At 42.2% G+C, this 19,742-nt stretch overlaps 1 protein-coding gene across 4 annotated transcripts in view; it reads left to right on the plus strand.

The window, feature by feature from the left end:
- Positions 1–534: 534 nt before the first annotated feature.
- LOC126198707 (myrosinase 1-like) overlaps positions 535–19,742 on the plus strand; it is a 225,771-nt gene continuing 206,563 nt past the window's right edge. Inside the window, exons 1-6 of one of the 4 annotated variants that reach the window (XM_049935212.1) lie at positions 535–588; positions 669–843; positions 2,164–2,294; positions 8,663–8,797; positions 14,610–14,732; positions 14,816–14,996. In XM_049935212.1, coding sequence (XP_049791169.1) covers positions 708–843; positions 2,164–2,294; positions 8,663–8,797; positions 14,610–14,732; positions 14,816–14,996 — 706 coding nt within the window. In that variant the 5' untranslated portion in view covers positions 535–588; positions 669–707. Of the gene's footprint in view, positions 589–668; positions 844–2,163; positions 2,295–8,662; positions 8,798–14,609; positions 14,733–14,815; positions 14,997–19,742 lie in introns of those variants that run through there. The other 3 variants (XM_049935216.1, XM_049935215.1, XM_049935214.1) reach the window with 3 other exon arrangements.

Raw genomic sequence — 19,742 nt, forward strand, 5'->3', positions numbered from 1 at the left:
AAGATAATTATACAAAATGTTGATACCATGAGAGTGCCATGCACTGCCGTTGAATTACGCAGACACTGCATCAAATTCGCTTGTGATTGGGTGGAGGAAATGCGTTACTCCAATAATTTTGTTACTCTCACTGTATGTGTTGTAACACTAAGCGTTCCCTGGGCAAGAAAATTGCTATTAAAATACTTCTATCCAATAGAGCCAGTTAAAAAAATCATTCTTATCAAAATGAGAACCGGCTGTCCATGGAATGAGCTTTTACCAAAACATATATATATATAATTATTATTTTTTATAGTTCAGAATATTTAGCTAAGCGAGAGGCACATATACTGTTGCAGTCAACGACAACTATCCTTTTCTTCAGAGCCAACGTTGCTAAACATCCGTTTACAGCACCGTCTAAGTGGAACAGGTGAGAGTATCGAAAAGTAACTGATAATAAAGCCTACTGATACCATTGTATAACACTCACCTACTCATGAAGTTCCCTCCGCACACATCCGATAATATCGTTGAGAAGCACTTGTATGTTGCAACAGGGGCTATCCCTAACGAAATTTATTGATTAACTGCTGATAACAAAAGGTAATCTAATTTAATTTATTTGAGTTTTTGTAAACATCTTACGAAACTACAGCATAGCTACATTATATATGGATGTAAAGCTGGAGCAGGTCACATAGAGGCATTGGCCACTGCCAATCATGAGGTTGCTGATCGCCTTTGCGACTGTGTTGGCCGTTGCTTCGGCACAGGCGGCCACTGACCGATTCCCAGATGACTTCCTGTTTGGAGCTGCGACAGCCGCTTATCAAATCGAAGGAGCCTGGAATGAAGATGGTGAGTTCAGAACGACCAACAGTAGTATTCCTCAGCAAAGTAACGACAAGGAGAGAAACTTTGTGTTGGAACACGTTTGATTATCGTTTTCCGAGCGTGTGGATTCACAGCCTCGACGCAGCTTTAAAATCTTAAAACAGTTTTAAGCATCCACCTTAGCCTGCAAAATTTATTATACGAGGTGTTCAAAAAGTCTCTACGCAGTGCCGTATGATTGTTAGCCGCGCGTGCCGTGTGATTGTTCGACTGTCTGGGTTTTTCAACTAAACAATAAACGTACAACGATACTGCAGTGATATTCTGTCCCCATTCGTAGAACTTGTGTTAAGTGAAATACTGAACAATTATTTTCAATAAGATGGTGCGACCGCGCATACAGCTCGCGTTTCAATGTCACTGTATGCTGATGTTTTTGGTGATCGCATAATTTCAGAGGGATTTTGGCCTGCACGATCGCCTGACCTAACAACAACTGACTTTTTCTTCTGCGATGCAGAGAAAGCGACTGTCTATAAAAACCGTCCGAAATCCATCGATGAATTGAAAACTGCAATATCCACTTTCACTGCTTCTGTTACAGAAGAAATATTACAGCTTGTGTTTGGAAACATGATTAGACGAATTAAATTGTGTATTCAACGACAGGGGGGACACTTTCAACATTTAATGTGAAAATCTGGAAGTAAAAATGAATATCCAATAAATTAATAACTTGTATTTCACTGAGTTTCATTTCGGTATATTCACTGCGGCATTCGGCATGCGCGGCTGACAATCATACGAAGTGCGGAGAGCCTTTTTGGACACCCCGTACAATATCACATTCATTGTATTATGGTTCACGTTACATTATCAGGCAGTTTCGGCCTGTATCTTTTTTTAAATGCAGCTGCATATTTAAAAATTGTGTAGTGTGACGAGAGTACGCGTCTGTGTGTGTGTGTGTGTGTGTGTGTGTGTGTGTATGAGGAAGGAGGAGGAGAAAGTTTCTTTTCTCACGTAGAAAAAAATAGTTTTTATTTGACACATATACGAGTATCATCGAGGCAACTGCATTTGAACGTTTCCACACGCCGGAACTGGCCAGCAAATGTAATATAATACATGATACAATAAATGTCAACCTTCTGGCAGCCTCCGTTGGATGCTTAAAATTATTTTACCATATAAATGTTCAATTATGTTTACTGTTTACAATAACGTGTGGGGTCAAAATGTTCCAAGTTGTTGCTAGTCAAAGACAAAAGTCAACACTAAATTTTCATGAAAATATTCATTGTGAAGTATTACGTACTGTACTGTTCTGGCGTATCTGTACAGGGAAGGGAGAGAACATTCAGGACTACCTCTTCCACAACCATCCTGAATATACTACAGGAGACACAGGGGATGTCGCCTGCGACTCTTACCACAAGTACAAGGAGGACGTGCAGATGCTCAAGGCCCTCAATGTAAGTATACTTTCAAAGCGAAGAAGACCATCTTCAGCATATCCCGATCGCAACACGTCTCTCTTCATTTTCTTCAATTCATCCTGCACTGCAAAATCATGGTGATTTATTTTCTCTCCTTATTTGCCGTAGGGAGTGTCTGTAGTTTTACAAAAGTGCAGTTTTTCTCGAAAACGAATGATGGTTCATTTTCAGGTATAAACTCCTTTAAGCAAACATCTAAGGGCGAACTAAATGGTGAACTTCAATTATGCGGAAAGTAGTTGAAGCTAAGAAAGTCTAATATCAAGAGCCACTACAGTTTGGGACTGATGTAGCGTTCTCTCGAGCTACAGGAGAAAGAATGCATCCGTATTATCCGGCAGTTAGATGAATCAAATAAAATACGAGCAACATTCCAGCAGCAGTTTCCAATTTTATACTGCGACAAACCATGAAGGACAAAGTAAAAGAAATTCGATAATACAAATACGAAAGGATGCAAGTTTACGGTTCAATGTGATGACAGCGACAAGATTATTTTATTTGGAACTAAGTCCAGAAATGGTTGACAATGTTGAAGCAAAACTGGTGTGTTCTTTCTAAAGAAACCATTCTAAAATTCGAATTGTTAGATTTGGCGAAACTGTGGAAAACATAGTTGTTCCGAAAAACGTATCTGAACCCGCTCCTCATATATACGAGTCAGGGCTTCTGCCAGTGTGCCTCAATCCCTTTCTTCTGGAACTTCAGACCAATTTTCATAGATGGTCACGTAAAGTCGATGAATACGAAAGTACAGTGCTTCCCTACTCATCATTAGGTCGCATATGTGCTTGAGCGATGTTAGTGATGGGGGCCTGTACAGTCTCTTGGTTTTATCGTGTTACTACGGTGGATTATTAAAATGAAATGACAGACGAGGAAATCCAATGCTGTCACAAAACCTCCTCCTCCTCCATATTGTCTACAGAATCTAGGAGGTTTAACGTGTCTGTGTGTGTGTGTGTGTGTGTGTGTGTGTGTGTGTGTGTGTATGAGGGAGGAGGAGGAGGAAGTTTCTTTTCTCGCGTAGAAAAAATAGTTTTTATTTGACACATATACGAGTATCATCGACGAATCTGCATTTGAACTCCACCACACGCCGGAACTAGCCAGAAAATGTAATATAATACATGATACAATAAATGTCACCTTGTATAAAGATTATTCTTCTTGAGAAAATCGTGGGCCATGAGCGTTCAACTAGCAGATGCTTGAAAAGTTCAAAATAATGGTTTCACACGAAACAAATTACAGTGAACCATTCAAACTGCGAAAGTCTTCGAGCACGTAATTTCGATTGAGAAGTTGGGGAGAGAGAAATAATGTTTCAAATAACAAAGTAAATCGTAGTCGTGAAGAGAGAAACATGTGCAGGTCCAGTGACACATTAGAAGAGTCTGTTTTACATTCAACAAATCTCAACAATTCTGCTGAATGGGACTAAGAAATTGTGGTCTATTATTTATCAGGAATGTGTTGTTGTTGTTGTTGTTGTGGTCTTCAGTCCTGAGACTGGTTTGATGCAGCTCTCCATGCTACTCTATCCTGTGTAAGCTTCTTCATCTCCCAGTACCTACTGCAACCTACATCCTTCTGAATCTGCTTAGTGTATTCATCTCTTAGTCTCCCCCTACGATTTTTACCCTCCACGATGCCCTCCAATACTAAATTGGTGATCCCTTGATGCCTCAGAACATGTCCTACCAACCGATCCCTTCTTCTGGTCAAGTTGTGCCACAAACTCCTCTTCTCCCCAATCCTATTCAGTACCTCCTCATTAGTTATGTGATCTACCCGTCTAATCTTCAGCATTCTTCTGTAGCACCACATTTCGAAAGCTTCTATTCTCTTCTTGTCCAAACTATTTATCGTCCATGTTTCACTTCCATACATGGCTACACTCCATACAAATACTTTCAGAAATGACTTCCTGACACTTAAATCTATACTCGATGTTAACAAATTTCTCTTCTTCAGAAACGCTTTCCTTGCCATTGCCAGTCTACATTTTATATCCTCTCTACTTCGACCATCATCGGTTATTTTGCTCCCCAAATAGCAAAACTCCTTTACTACTTTAAGTGTCTCATTTCCTAATCTAATACCCTCAACATCACCCGACTTAATTCGACTACATTCCATTATCCTCGTTTTGCTTTTGTTGATGTTCATCTTATATCCTCCCTTCAAGACACCATCCATTCCGTTCAACTGCTCTTCCAAGTCCTTTGCTGTCTCTGACAGATTTACAATGTCATCGGCGAACCTCAAAGTTTTTATTTCTTCTCCACGGTTTTTAATACCTACTCCGAATTTTTCTTTTGTTTCCTTTACTGCTTGCTCAATATGCAGATTGAATAACATCGGGGAGACGCTACAACCCTGTCTTACTCCCTTCCCAACCGCTGCTTCCCTTTCATGTCCCTCGACTCTTATAACTGCCATCTGGTTTCTGTACAAATTGTAAATAGCCTTTCGCTCCCTGTATTTTACCCCTGCCACCTTTAGAATTTGAAAGAGAGTATTCCAGTCAACATTGTCAAAAGCTTTCTCTAAGTCTACAAATGCTAGAAACGTAGGTTTGCCTTTCCTTAATCTTTCTTCTAAGGTAAGTCGTAAGGTCAGTATTGCCTCACGTGTTCCAGTATTTCTACGGAATCCAAACTGATCTTCCCCGCGGCCGGCTTCTACTAGTTTTTCCATTCGTCTGTAAAGAATTCGTGTTAGTATTTTGCAGCTGTGGCTTATTAAACTGATTGTCCGGTAATTTTCACATCTGTCAACACCTGCTTTCTTTGTGATTGGAATTATTATATTCTTCTTGAAGTCTGAGGGTATTTCACCTGTTTCATACATCTTGCCCACCAGATGGTAGAGTTTTGTCAGGACTGGCTCTCCCAAGGCCGTCAGTAGTTCCAACGTAATGTTGTCTACTCCTGGGGCCTTGTTTCGACTCAGGTCTTTCAGTGCTCTGTCAAACTCTTCACGCAGTATCGTATCTCCCATTTCATCTTCATCTACATCCTCTTCCATTTCCATATATTGTCCTCAAGTACATCGCCCTTGTATAGACTCTCTATATACTCCTTCCACCTTTCTGCCTTCCCTTCTTTGCTTAGAACTGGGTTTCCATCCGAGCTCTTTATGTTCATACAAGTGGTTCTCTTATCTCCAAAGGTCTCTTTAATTTTCCTGTAGGCAGTATCTATCTTACCCCTAGTGAGAAAAGCCTCTACATCCTTACATTTGTCCTCTAGCCATCCCTGCTTAGCCATTTTGCACCTCCTGTCGATCTCATTTTTGAGACGTTTGTATTCCTTTTTGCCTGCTTCATTTGCTGCATTTTTATATTTTCTCCTTTCATCAATTAAATTCAATATTTCTTCTGTTACCCAAGGATTTCTACTAGCCCTCGTCTTTTCACCTATTTGATACTCTGCTGCATTCACTACTTCAACCCTCAAAGCTACCCATTCTTCTTCTACTGTATTTCTTTCCCCAATTCCCGTCAATTGTTCCCTTATGCTCTCCCTGAAACTCTGTACAACCTCTGGTTCTTTCAGTTTATCCAGGTCCCATATCCTTAAATTCGCACCTTTTTGCCGTTTCTTCAGTTTTAATCTACAGGTCGTAACTAATAGATTGTGGTCAGAGTCCACACCTGCCCCTGGAAATGTCTTACAATTTAAAACCTGGTTCCTAAATCTCTGTCTTACCATTATATAATCTATCTGATACCTTTTAGTATCTCCAGGGTTCTTCCATGTATACAACCTTCTATCATGAATGAATAACATATGTAAAAAGCCAAGTGCAAACCTAGGGGTGACAGCAGCGAAAACTCGAACTGCATATATAATTTTCTGTGATTCAGTTGATTCTTTCATTAATAAATCTAATACTATTTTCAAGCTGTCATCGCAATCTCTGTCTTCTAGTGCGTCTAGTAACCAGATGAAAAGACAATGGAATTACAGTTAGTGTTATTCACTACTATTTCCATGTTTATTTAGAAGGTCTGCAAACTGAAAGTGGAACTTACATCCCATACCTACCAAATAAGAAGGTTGTCTCCTCCTTTTCTTTTCTACATTTTCCTCTTTTATAACTCCACACAATTTGACAGTCTTATTGTGTTGTAATTCCTTATAACCTTGTCAGCTCTATTGGCTTTCGTTCCCTTGAAAGATAGATGCATTTATTTTTTCAGATCACGGGAGTGATAATAATTTCTTGATTTTCTTCCGTGGTTCTACATGTGTATTATTATTTTTGTGATTGTATTCCAAACAATATAGTCCGAGGACGTAGTTTTCACTCGGTAGTACTCACTTATGGGTTTCCCCAAGGTTCAATCTTAGGAGCAAAAAAAATGCAAATGGCTCTGAGCACTATGGGACTCAACTGCTGTGGTCATCAGTCCCCTAGAACTTAGAACTACTTAAACCTAACGAACCTAAGGACATCACACACATCCATGCCCGAGGCAGGATTCGAACCTGCGACCGTAGCAGTCGCACGGTTCCTGACTGCGCGCCTAGAACCGCGAGACCACCGCGGCCGGCCAGTCTTAGGATTACTGTTATTCCTCATGTATGTCTAATATACAGTAAGCAGAATTAGTTCCTTTTGCAGATGACACTAAAAATGTCATGAAACCAAGCATACAAACAGGAGCAGAATAAATGGTAAACACTGTTCTTAAAAGTATCATTGACTGGTTTTCTACGAATGATTTCAGCCTCAGTTTTAAAAGGACACAACATATTCAGTTCTGCATATCTAGCAGTACTTCACCATGGCAATGGTAACAAAATAATAAATAGGGTGGAAATTTCAAACTTCTTAGGTATCCTTACTGATAAGCATTTAAACTAGGAAAATAAAATTTTTGAGCTCCTAAAACAACGTAGATCAGTAACATTGTCATTTAGAATCATTGCAAATCGAGGAGAGAGACAAATCACTAACTTGCAATACTTTGCATGTTTTTATTCAATAACGTCATGTAGAATAATGTTTGGCGTAACTCATCTTCAGGGAAGAAAGTCTTCATTGCTCATAAACATGCCATTTTTATACATCTGCTTAAAGCGTTGGGCATTCTGGCTACTGCTTCACAGTGTATTTATTCCCTGATGAAATTTGTTGCAAATAATCCCCTACAATTCAAAAGGAACAATGATGTGCATAATTACAACACCAGAAGGAAAAATGACATTCCATAGTCAGCATTAAGGTTGTCTTAGCAGAAAAAGTGGTGGACAATGATGCAACTAAATTTTTGATCACTTACCCAGTGACATGAAATTTCTGACACTGAGTAAAGTAAAATTCGAAATCAAAGTGACTAGGTTTCTCCTTGACAACTTCTTCCGTTCCGTAGCAGAGTTTTTATTGTTGTAATGTGGAAAAGATGGTGTGGTAGAAATTCCTAATGCACATCTGTATATTTAGAAATGAAGAAAGAAACCTTATAAATCTTCAGACTGTAGTCACATTTACAAATTAATTTGCAATGCTAATGTAAAATAACTCATTCTACATCATTACGAATTAACGTGCAAAATAATCTTTGGAATACGAATCTGACGAACCAATCCTGTCTTTGTATGTGTCTTCGGCCTATCACTCCTTCCTTTGCCATTACTTAGAACCAAAACGTGACTTCCATACAGCACGAGAGGCATAGTCATTACTTTGTTCAGTTGCATAATAGCCTTTCTTCTTACTTAGTTCTTGTCCGCTATTAGCCATGTATCTGGCTGTAAGTCAAAATGCTACGTAGTTCTCTACAAAAATTTCACGTCAGTTTGTACAGATTGAAAGTTTATTACGCATCCAGTGACACCTAAGATGCGTGCTTGATTCTTAATTTTGTAATGTTCACTGTCGTATCCAATCATCTATTTGATAATTACAAGGTGCATTTGTTGTGTAGTAGAGAACTTTACCTCTCACATTTTTCGTTTCTATCACTGCGTATTTCTAAATTGCAGTTCATAGTACACATAGCTTTCCAGAGTGGCAAACAATTTTGCAGGGTAATTTCATTTCACATTATCATATATACAACAGATAAAAGTTGGATTTATCTTAAATATTTTGTTTTTTAAGTATTTGTTAGAAACAATGTAAAAATATTTTTTACTCGTGACTATGCTCTGTGATCTATAGTTTCCTGTACAATCAAGCTATCTTCTCCAATACTGGTTAAACAGGTAGATAATGTTCGAAATAAGTCTTATTCCGAAGTTCAGCATTAATATATGAACTTACAATCAAATATCAGCTATTAACTGACAATCATTTTTCAAAGATATTAATACATTGTGCTTGAACAGGCGAACGTATACCGATTTTCGATTTCTTGGGCACGAGTGTTGCCTACCGGGGACGTGGACGCTATCAACCAGCCTGGTATCGACTACTACAACAATCTCATCAACGAGCTACTCGCCAACGGAATTCAGCCTATGGTAAGTAAGAAGTAATATTGTCCACAAACTTAATGTAGTACAATAAATCCTTCTTCCGTATTGAAACACCTGTAGTTACTGTAGTAATGAAAATACGAATAAAAATGTCAGCTTTTCAACAGCTGTAAAAAAATCTACAGGTCACTCCTGATATCTGAAAATTTCCCTTACCTCATACAGGTACTAAGACTGAAATCCCTCATGCTGTCGGGTTATGTAGTTCACTATTTAATTGGGCATAGCTCATATGCAACTCATTTCTTTTAAATAAAAGAACTGACATACTACACATTTGATTGTGAAGCTTTAGGCACTTCGGACCATGCCTCCTGCACAGCACATCCCACAAGCGTTTGCTGGGTCATTGTTGGAATTAGGGGTGATTGTTCCCAAAAATACTGAAACACATTAGTCCTGGGCGTCTTTGACAGTATGGCGGGCATTAGTGTACAGATAGACCAGGAAAATCACAGTAGTTTCACACCATGCGGTTCAGTATACGAAGATGAACAGAAAACACTCAGGCTTGGCAACCATTGAAGAAAACGGTAACTAGCTTCTATTGTGTTAGAGAGAGTAGTATCAGAAACGTGACTGCTGATATTTCGTAGGGTACAGCGGAACGACAATGACTTGCAGTATGGTGCCCATAGAATCCAAGTGAACGTAGCTGATGACTGGACTGGTCTCAGCTCCGCTCCACAGGATAAAAAAAAAAAAAAAAAAAAACAGGAATGAAAAATGTGTACACACTAGTTCCTCTAGCAAACGGTTATCACAATTAGCAAACAGATGAGACGAAGTAAAATTGAAGGAAAATAATAGATTGAGCATTGACGTCGACGAGATGTGTACAGATATGACACCCAAATGAAATGAGAAAGGATAGGGAATAGTGGAAACGATCGCCGCAGTCGATTTACGGAAAACTTAATTGGATGACAAGACAGAGTGTGGATCCTCTAAACCTGAATCCAATATCATAACCAATGATCCTTCGCCCACGGCGAGTGTCATGGTGTTGTTAATAGTACAAGATATATTTATAGTTAGGTAGTGGCGAAGACGTCAATAGTAGCTTTGTAACTGCAAATAGATTTCTTATCTGTAGGCTCTAACACAAGTAATAAATATTGTACGGAAAATGAGGGTATTATATAACCCCATACACCAAAGCGCCAAAGAAACTGCAATAGATATAGAGATACGAGTATGTAAGCAGGCAGAATACGGCGCTGTGGTCGGCAACGCCTATATAAGACAACAAGTGTCTGGCGCTGCTGTTATATCGCTTACTGCTGCTACAATTGCAGGTTTTCGAGATTTAAGTGAGTTTGAACGTGGTGTTATAGTCGACGCGCGATCGATGGGACACAGCATCTCTGAAATAGCGATGAAGTGGGGATTTTCCCGAACGACCATTTCATGAGTGTACCGCGAATATTAGGAACCCGGTAAAATATCAAATTTCCGATATCGCCGCAGCTCGAAAAAGATCCTGCAATAATGGAACCAACGACGATTGAAGAGAATTGTTTAACATAACGGAAGTGCAAGTCTTCCGAAAATTGCTGCAAATGTCAATGCTGGGTCATCAACAAGTGTCAGTGTGCGAATCGTCATCACTACACGACACAAAGCTTTATGCCTTGCCTGGACCCTTCAACACCGACATTGGACTGTTAATGACTGGAAACATGTTGCCTGGTCAATCTAGTCTCGTTTCAAATTGTATCGAGTGGATGGAGACAACCTCAAGAATCCATTAACCCTGCATGTCAGCAGGGGACTGACCAAGCTGCTGGGGCGTTTGCATTTGGAGTGCTATGGGACCCATCATGTCTCTAGATACGACTCTGACAGGTGACACGTACGTAAGCGTTGTGTCTGATAACCTGCAAACATTAATCTCCATTGTGCATTCCGACGGAATTGGGCAATTCCAGCAGGCCAAAGTGACACTCCACACGTGCAGAACTGTTTCAGTTTGGCTCCAGGCAGACTTTTCTAATTTTAAATACTTCCACTGGCCATCAAACTCCCCAGACATGAGCATTATTGAGCATATCTGGCATGCCTTGCAACGTGCTGTTCAGAAGAGGACTCCACCCATTCGTACCCTTACGGATTTATGGACGATCCTCCAGGATTCATAGTGTCATTCCCCTCCAGCACCACGTCAGGCATTAGCCGAGTCCATTACGTGCCGTGTTGCGGCACTTTTGCGTGCTCGTGTGGCCGCTACACGATATTAGGCAGTTGTACCAGTTTCTTTGGCTCTTCATTGTATAACCCTATACGGATAGGAAATGGGGCAATGGTGCAAGTATAAATGAGTAACCCAATATCTCGTATCCTCAATAACTGCGATTGTTTTGTGTAATTTACGAACCTAGTATGTGGACGTCCTCAGAATAAGAGAATGTGGCATCACATGGAAATTAGCTCGCATATGGTACTTTCCTGTTATGTTTCGTCAGTGGCAAGTTCAGATGATGCTGTTTTGACGAAAACGTGTTTGTTTAATGAAAACTTTGTGTTGCATAAGGCAATCAAAGTACAGAGTGCTTGAAATACAGCTCCAACACAAAGCGTCCTGCATATAACCACGGTGGCCACAGAGCATATCGTTGCTTTCCAGTCAACGGATCATGTAAGGTGTGCACTTTATGCATACCCCATTGTGGAAAGGAGGTTGAACCAAAAACATAAGCACATGGTCTGGTAAATAGGAACTGTGCACCAACAACTCTTCTCCTGTTCAGGTGAAATACAGGTGGTATTAGTTTCCCTCCCCTCCTGAATTCGAACAGATATTGCAGTTCGACTATACGGTACACTAGTTCGCTCTCTGTCTCTGTTATGGAGGCGACAGCCTATTTTCATACCAAGAGTCCTCAGAACTTATTAATCCTCTTCACAGTAATGGAAAATGTACAAAAAGTGTGCAAAAAGTAGTAGAAAATGAGTAGAGGTTACGCATTTAGGATACAACCTGTAATGTTAACCACCGACCCTGAAATTGATTATGCACTGAAATAACGTTCTTGCTGTTGTGCCGTATCGAAAGTACACTCTCTGTCACAACGGTGGTTGCTTTGGTTTGCTCCAGAAGGAGATGGAGTGAAGCTGTAGCGTATAAAGTATTAGCTCACTTAATTTCAATTGAGATGTGAAGATTTACTTAACTTCGTATGTTCCACTTCTACAGCAATATTGTGAGTATTTACAGTTAGGGGCAGGGATTTTCTCTGCCTCGTGATGACAGGGTGTTGTGTGCTGTCATTAGGTTAGTTAGGTTTAAGTAGTTCTAAGTTCTAGTGGACTGATGACCATAGATGTTAAGTCTCATGGTGCTCAGAACCATTTGAACCATTTACAGTTATCTCTGAACAGTAAACATCACTTGATACACTCAGTGTTACTAGTCTCTTCACTGGAAGAAAGACAGAGCTAATGTTAGTACAAAATTATTCCTAAGACATTTAATACACAGATGGCCTGTCCATGACGATGCTGACGTGCTATGGTTAAATCTTTTCCTGGTAGAAAGTTTTCAGACTGGCAATGCCTTGAGCTAAAGTTGTGAAATTTTTAAATGACACCAAGGCTATCTCTGTAGGCATGAGGAGCGTAACCGACTATTTGGGTGTGTTACAGAAAGATTGACAAGATTTCATGTTCATTTATGCATATTTACGCAGTCTGCAGTTTATAGGCGAACACATATCATTTCCCTTTAAGAAGAGCTGCACCAGCTATATTCAATGAAATCATGTAAATGTTATCTCGACGTAACTTTTACGTACATCTATTTGTCCACAAACAGTTCAAGAGCGGTCATTTTTTTATATTAATTTCCAATGCACTGCCAGCTTTAGAGCGGACAACACAAGAAAATGCCATCTCTGAGATCGTTTGCACCCATTTAACGTCAGCTCACAGGTTCCATGGTTAATAAATTCCTACCTACGTACAGTGATCGGTGCTAGGTAATCACCAGATAAATCATAAAGTAGGGGAGACCAGGAATCTCACTGAGGTAGATAGCAAAGTAATTTTCCGAACTCGTGTACGTTTGACATCTTCTCTATCAGTTGAAGTTATTAGAAGCACAACTGGTTGTCTGAAACACAACTCAATTCACCAAACTCCTGTTCGTACGCCTATAATTACATGAATCTGGTGCAAATGCTGCAAGATTTTCTTTGATAAGACCGCGACAGATTTCAGTTCAAAATGGTTCGAATGGCTCTGAGCACTATGGCACTTAACTTCTGAGGTCATCAGTCCCCTAGAACTTAGAACTACTTAAACCTAACTAACCTACGGGCATTACACGCATCCATGCCCGAGGCAGGATACGAACCTGCGATCGTAGCGGTCTCGCGGTTCCAGAATGTAGCGCCGGCCGGCCGGCGATAGATTTCAGTCCCTATCCTTTTTCCGAATGACCAAGAGTCCCGCTCTCGAATTGTTGATGTTGCTTTCTTTTTTGTGTCAGTCCCACTGTTTAGATGTCCAGCAGTTTGGTATTTGGAATTCTCTTTCCCATTTGCACGATATACATAATAGGTGATGGAAGCTACCCAATGAAATGTGTCCGCACAATATTTGTCCACCATCTATTGCACTGTTTGCATCCATTGCCTTTTCTTGCTACCTCTCATCTCTGCAAACCAGACTACATTCTGCAACGGCCCTTCAATAACAATACTAACCTGAAGTTTTAAATGATTATACACCAATTTCTTATGGAAGTCAATATTCTCGTTGTTATAATAATATGCGTTAATCACAATATATGTTATCACAAATCTCTGAAACACAAAATAAGACAAAACCATTAACAAAACACCAGCCTGATTTACTGTTGCAGAATCCCGCAACACGTCTGGCATAATTATGTGAGTATCTTTGTTGTTGGTATCGTTCTTGCGGTCTCCAGCTCGAAACCGAACAATTACTTCAACCCACATCTGTTTGGACATCCTTACTGTGCTCATATCTTGGTCTCCTACCCGGGATCCCGGGTTCGATTCCCGGCGGGGTCAGGGATTTTCTCTGCCTCGTGATGGCTGGGTGTTGTGTGATGTCCTTATGTTAGTTAGGTTTACGTAGTTCTAAGTTCTAGGGGACTGATGACCATAGATATTAAGTCCCATAGTGCTCAGAGCCATTTGAACCATTTTTTGGTCTCCTACCGCATTTTTAACCCTCCACACTTCCCTCCAATAATAAAATGACGGATCCATGGTGTCTCAGAGTGTCTCCTATCAACTGATCCCTTCTGTTAGTCAAGTTATGTCCCAAATTTCCTTTCTCCCCAATTCAGTTAACTGGCTCCTAGTAATTTCCGCGATCTCCTCATCTAGTCTTCAACATTATTCTTCCTGATGACGTCATTCTCCTGAGTAGACACCAACCGAAGATCCAAATGAGATAGTGTTTTACGCCCGGAATATTTTACCCAATATAATTCCATCATAATTTAACACACATTAGAGCCACATGTCCTCGGGAAAAGTAACGTCTGAAGTTTCTCCCTGCCTTCAGCCATTTGCAGTACCAGTACAGCAAGGCCATGTTGGATGATGTTACAAGGCCAGATCAGTCATTAATCTAGACTTGCGTTTCTGCCCTCTCCACAGATACCCTTCCACTGTGGTTGATCCTATGGCACAGCTATCTGTATCGCTGAGGCAATGAAGCCAACCCACGTCTGCAAGGCCTGTGGTTCGTTGGGCAGGTTTCTTATTACCTTTTGTTAGCGCTATATTATAAGTCTCACGCTGTAGTATGCTGTCTGCAGGTAACAATGTACCACTGGGACCTGCCTCAAGCACTGCAGTACATCGGAGGCTGGCCCAACGAGTTGCTGGCAGACTACTTCGTTGAATACGCCAGGGTACTGTTTGAAAACTTCGGAGACAGGGTAAGTAAGAATTTCAGAGCGTGTATAGGATAGCAACACGTTCACTTCGCCTATGAACTTAATGGCGATGTATGCTTCCACAGGTGAAATGGTGGGTTACATTCAACGAGCCAGCTACCTTCGTCCACGGCAACACAGATGTGAGGATGGCCCCCTCTCAGCCCGCCAAAGGAATTGGCGACTACCTGGCGGCACACACCATCATCAAAGCCCACGCGCGCGTCTGGCACCTCTACGATGAGCAGTTCAGAGCCTCTCAAAACGGTTAGTGCCTCAAGACCAAATTTGATGTCACCTGATGCTTATAACCATTACATTATCTGACGAAAAGTTGACATAAATATAAGCGGGCCTACTCTTCGACTTTGTCATGAATGAACTCTGCTGTCGACACGTTTAATGAAATCTGTAAATGTCTCTGGCGGCTTGGCAGCCCATCCCCAAAAGTCGAAACCAGAGAAGGTAGTGATGGTGGATACTAGACTATGGACTGAAGCCGACATTCTGACTTATTCAAAAGGGTTCAGGAAGGCCAGGCCATTCGACAAATGTTATCGGCCACAAACCATCCCACATACAGATGCTGCTTTATGACAGGGAGCCCTGTCATGCTGATACAGTCATCGTAACTGAACTATTTCTCTACTGTGTGCAATCCGCAATGCCATAAAATGGGTTCATACACTAAGTGATCAAAAGTATCCGGACACCCCCAAAAACATACGTTTTCCATATTGGTGCAGTGTGCTGCCACATACTGCCAGTTACTCCATATCGGTGACCTCAGTAATCATTAGACAACGTGAGAGAGCAGAATGGGGCGCTCCGCGGAACTCACGGACTTCGAACGTGGTCAGGTGATTGGGTGCCACTTATGTCATAGGTCTGTACGTGAGATTTCCACACCCATAAACATCCCTAGCTCCACTGTTCCCGATGTGAAGGGACACGTAAAGCACAACCCAACCTCGTCTGCTGACTGACAGAGGCCTCCGACATTTGGCTCTGAGCACTATGGGACTTAACTTCTGAGGCCATCAGTCCCCTAGAACGTAGAACTACTTAAACCTAACTAACCTAAAGAAGGACATCACACACATCCATGCCCGAGGCAGAATTCGAATCTGCGACCGTAGCGGTCGCGCGGTTCCAGACTGTAGCGCCTAGAACCGATCGCCCACCTCGGCCGGCGTCTCCGACAGTTGAAGAGGGTCGTAATGTTTAATAGGTAGACATCTATCCACACCATCACACAGGAATTCCAAACTGCATCAGGATCCACTGCAAGTACTACGACAATTAGGTGGGAGGTGAGAAAACGTGGATTTCATGGCTGCTCGTAAGCCACACATCACGCCGGAAAATGCCAAACGACACCTCGCTTGGTGTAAGGAGCGTAAACACTGGACGACTGAACAGGGGAAAAACGTTGTGTGGAGTGAAGAATCACAGTATACAATGTGGCGATCCGATGGCAGGGTGTGAGTATGGCGAAAGCCAAGTGCACGTCATCTGCCAGCGTATGTAGTGCCAACAGTAAAATTCGGAGGCCTTGGTGTTATGGTGTGGTCGTGTTTTTCATGGAGGCGGCTTGCACCCCTTGTCGTTGTCTGTGGAACTATAACAGCACCTTCCTGCTTCCCACAATTAAAGAGGAAAAAAATGGTTCTGAGCACTATGGGACTTATCGTCTGAGGTCATCCGTCCCTTAAAACTTAGAACTACTTTAACTTAACTAACCTAAGGACATCACACATCCACACCCGCGGCAGGATTCGAACCTGCGACCGTAGCGGTCGCGCGGTTACAGACTCAAGCGCCTAGAACCACTCGGCCACACCGGCAGGCTGTTGAATTCGGGGATGGCGATTACATCTTTCAACACGATCGAGCACCTCTTCATAGTGCACGGCCTGAGGCGGAGTGGTTACACGACAATAACATCCCTGTAATGGACTGCTCTGCACAGGGTCCTTACCTGAATCGTATAGAACACCTCTGGGATATTCGAGAGCGCCGCCGTCTTGCCAGTCTTTACCGACCGACCGACATCTCCTCAGTGCAGCACTCTGTGAAGAATGGGCTGCCATACCCCAAGAACCTTCCAGCACGTGACAGTGGAAACTGTCATCAAGGATGAGAGTGGCCAAACACCACAGTGAATTCCAGCATTACCGATGGAGGGCACCACGAACTAGTAAGTCATTTTCAGCCAGGTGTCCGGATACTTTTTATCACATAGTGTATCTCGTCCCACTCGGCATTTTATTAAGTGGTATTAAGGGGACTGCATCATAACCACGAAAAATATCCCTGTACCCTAACACTAGTCCCTTCAAAGCTCACTTTTATCACCTCACACATCTACAGTTAACGTTCTTCAATTATTCATCAAACCCAAATCCTTGCATCGGTTTGCCGCTCCTTACAGCGATTCATTACTGCAAATCACTAATTTTTGATCATCGAGAGTAGGTCTTTACACACCTCCACCCGCCACTTAGCACTTATTACAAAAATATGTGGCTTATGAGGAGCTACTTGAGCATCGAAGGCCATTCTTTAAACTCCATAGACACAGCTTAAGTGCTAGGTTGACTGCTGGTAGCAGTCTAGAACTCATGAACGATTCCATCTGCTGATTTAATTTCTTTCTTTTTCAGTTTATTTGCATTATTTCTTGCCCATTCAGCCATATCAGAAATAGAAAGACGATACTACAGGGTATTTCAGACAATGTTCTTGTCAACTACGACGATTTATTAAGTGGTATTAAGGGAACTGCACCATAATCACGAAAAATATCCGCTTACTGTGACGCTAGTCCCTTCAAAGCTCACTTCTACCACCTCACACATTTACATCTAACGTTCTTCAAGTATTCACCAAGCCCAAACCCTTCCATCGGATTGCCGCTGCTTACAGCGATTCATTACTGAAAATCACAGAGGCGTAGGTCTCTATACATCTCCTCGCCGCTTAGCACTGATTACAGCTTACCCAAGACACCTTCAGTTACGATACACTAATAAATAAGACCTTGTGACCACTGCTCGTTGTGAAATTGAATGTTAGTGATTACGACGCGGAAACGATGCAACAGCGAGATGATATAAGCGAAGTAGGGACAATCGAGGAACTATTCTAACGACGATAAACCGCAAATGGGAACATACATTGACATAAGTAACTATGACGAAGGGAAGATTGTTATGGCTGAGCGCGTAGCAACAATCATCTTGGAACAGTGAAGTTGGTCAGCTGTTTGCAACTGGTGTCGTGAGAATGAAAAGTAGTAGAAGGTGCCATCTGTAACAGGTTCATTACAAAATGCAATACTGGCTAGGCATAAGTCTTTTGGAGAATACTGAAGAACGGTGCACATCGTTGTAAATCGGTCTTTTAGGGAGACGACGCATATGAGTTCCCATACTTACCCATGACTTCGTCAGTTACGATCGCAGGTGGTATGGGATAGTCGAGAATGAGCCATGGTTAAATTGAAACTATTCAGCTGGTAGGATGAATCACATGTCTTGTCACACCAGGTCGATGAACTGTCCAGGTAAGCCAACATCGACACGCCATTGATGTAGCCTGGTGGCCATAGCATTCTGCCATTGATGGTGGGGGATTCATCTGGCTTTCCATGGGACATGCGGCAGTAAACTAATGCAAGTGACAGCATTAGACTACGTGAACATTCTTGACGATCACCTGCAACTATTCATTATTAACTTTTTCCCTGGTGGTGTTGGTATCTTCCATAGGACAAGTGTTCATTAAATGAGCCATAGTTGTGCTACAAAGGTTTGAGGAAGTTGATAGAGAATTCGCGTTGGTGTGTTGGTCACCGAATTTGACTGATCTGAATCTGATGGAAAACATGTGGGATGATATCAGGTGACAGCTCAGCAGCCACAAACCAACGACCCATAACTTAGAGAATCTTACTGACGTGTGCGTAGCATTCTGGTGCCAAATTCTTCGAGAAACCTAACAAGGATTTGCCAAACCGATGCAGAATCGATGTTCTGTTGCTTTTTGAAGTTTGAAAAAACAATCTATTAAGCAGGTGGTTATAAAGTATTGTCTCATAAGATCGGTGTAAAATATGGACGTCATATACACTCCTGGAAATTGAAATAAGAACACCGTGAATTCATTGTCCCAGGAAGGGGAAACTTTATTGACACATTCCTGGGGTCAGATACATCACATGATCACACTGACAGAACCAAAGGCACATAGACACAGGCAACAGAGCATGCACAATGTCGGCACTAGTACAGTGTATATCCACCTTTCGCAGCAATGCAGGCTGCTATTCTCCCATGGAGACGATCGTAGAGATGCTGGATGTAGTCCTGTGGAACGGCTTGCCATGCCATTTCCACCTGGCGCCTCAGTTGGACCAGCGTTCGTGCTGGACGTGCAGACCGCGTGAGACGACGCTTCATCCAGTCCCAAACATGCTCAATGGGGGACAGATCCGGAGATCTTGCTGGCCAGGGTAGTTGACTTACACCTTCTAGAGCACGTTGGGTGGCACGGGATACATGCGGACGTGCATTGTCCTGTTGGAACAGCAAGTTCCCTTGCCGGTCTAGGAATGGTAGAACGATGGGTTCGATAACGGTTTGGATGTACCGTGCACTATTCAGTGTCCCCTCGACGATCACCAGTGGTGTACGGCCAGTGTAGGAGATCGCTCCCCACACCATGATGCCGGGTGTTGGCCCTGTGTGCCTCGGTCGTATGCAGTCCTGATTGTGGCGCTCACCTGCACGGCGCCAAACACGCATACGGCCATCATTGGCACCAAGGCAGAAGCGACTCTCATCGCTGAAGACGACACGTCTCCATTCGTCCCTCCATTCACGCCTGTCGCGACACCACTGGAGGCGGGCTGCACGATGTTGGGGCGTGAGCGGAAGACGGCCTAACGGTGTGCGGGACCGTAGCCCAGCTTCATGGAGACGGTTGCGAATGGTCCTCGCCGATACCCCA

The sequence above is a fragment of the Schistocerca nitens genome, chromosome 8 (genome assembly GCF_023898315.1).
Source record: "Schistocerca nitens isolate TAMUIC-IGC-003100 chromosome 8, iqSchNite1.1, whole genome shotgun sequence".
Classification (NCBI taxonomy): Eukaryota; Metazoa; Arthropoda; class Insecta; order Orthoptera; family Acrididae; genus Schistocerca; species Schistocerca nitens.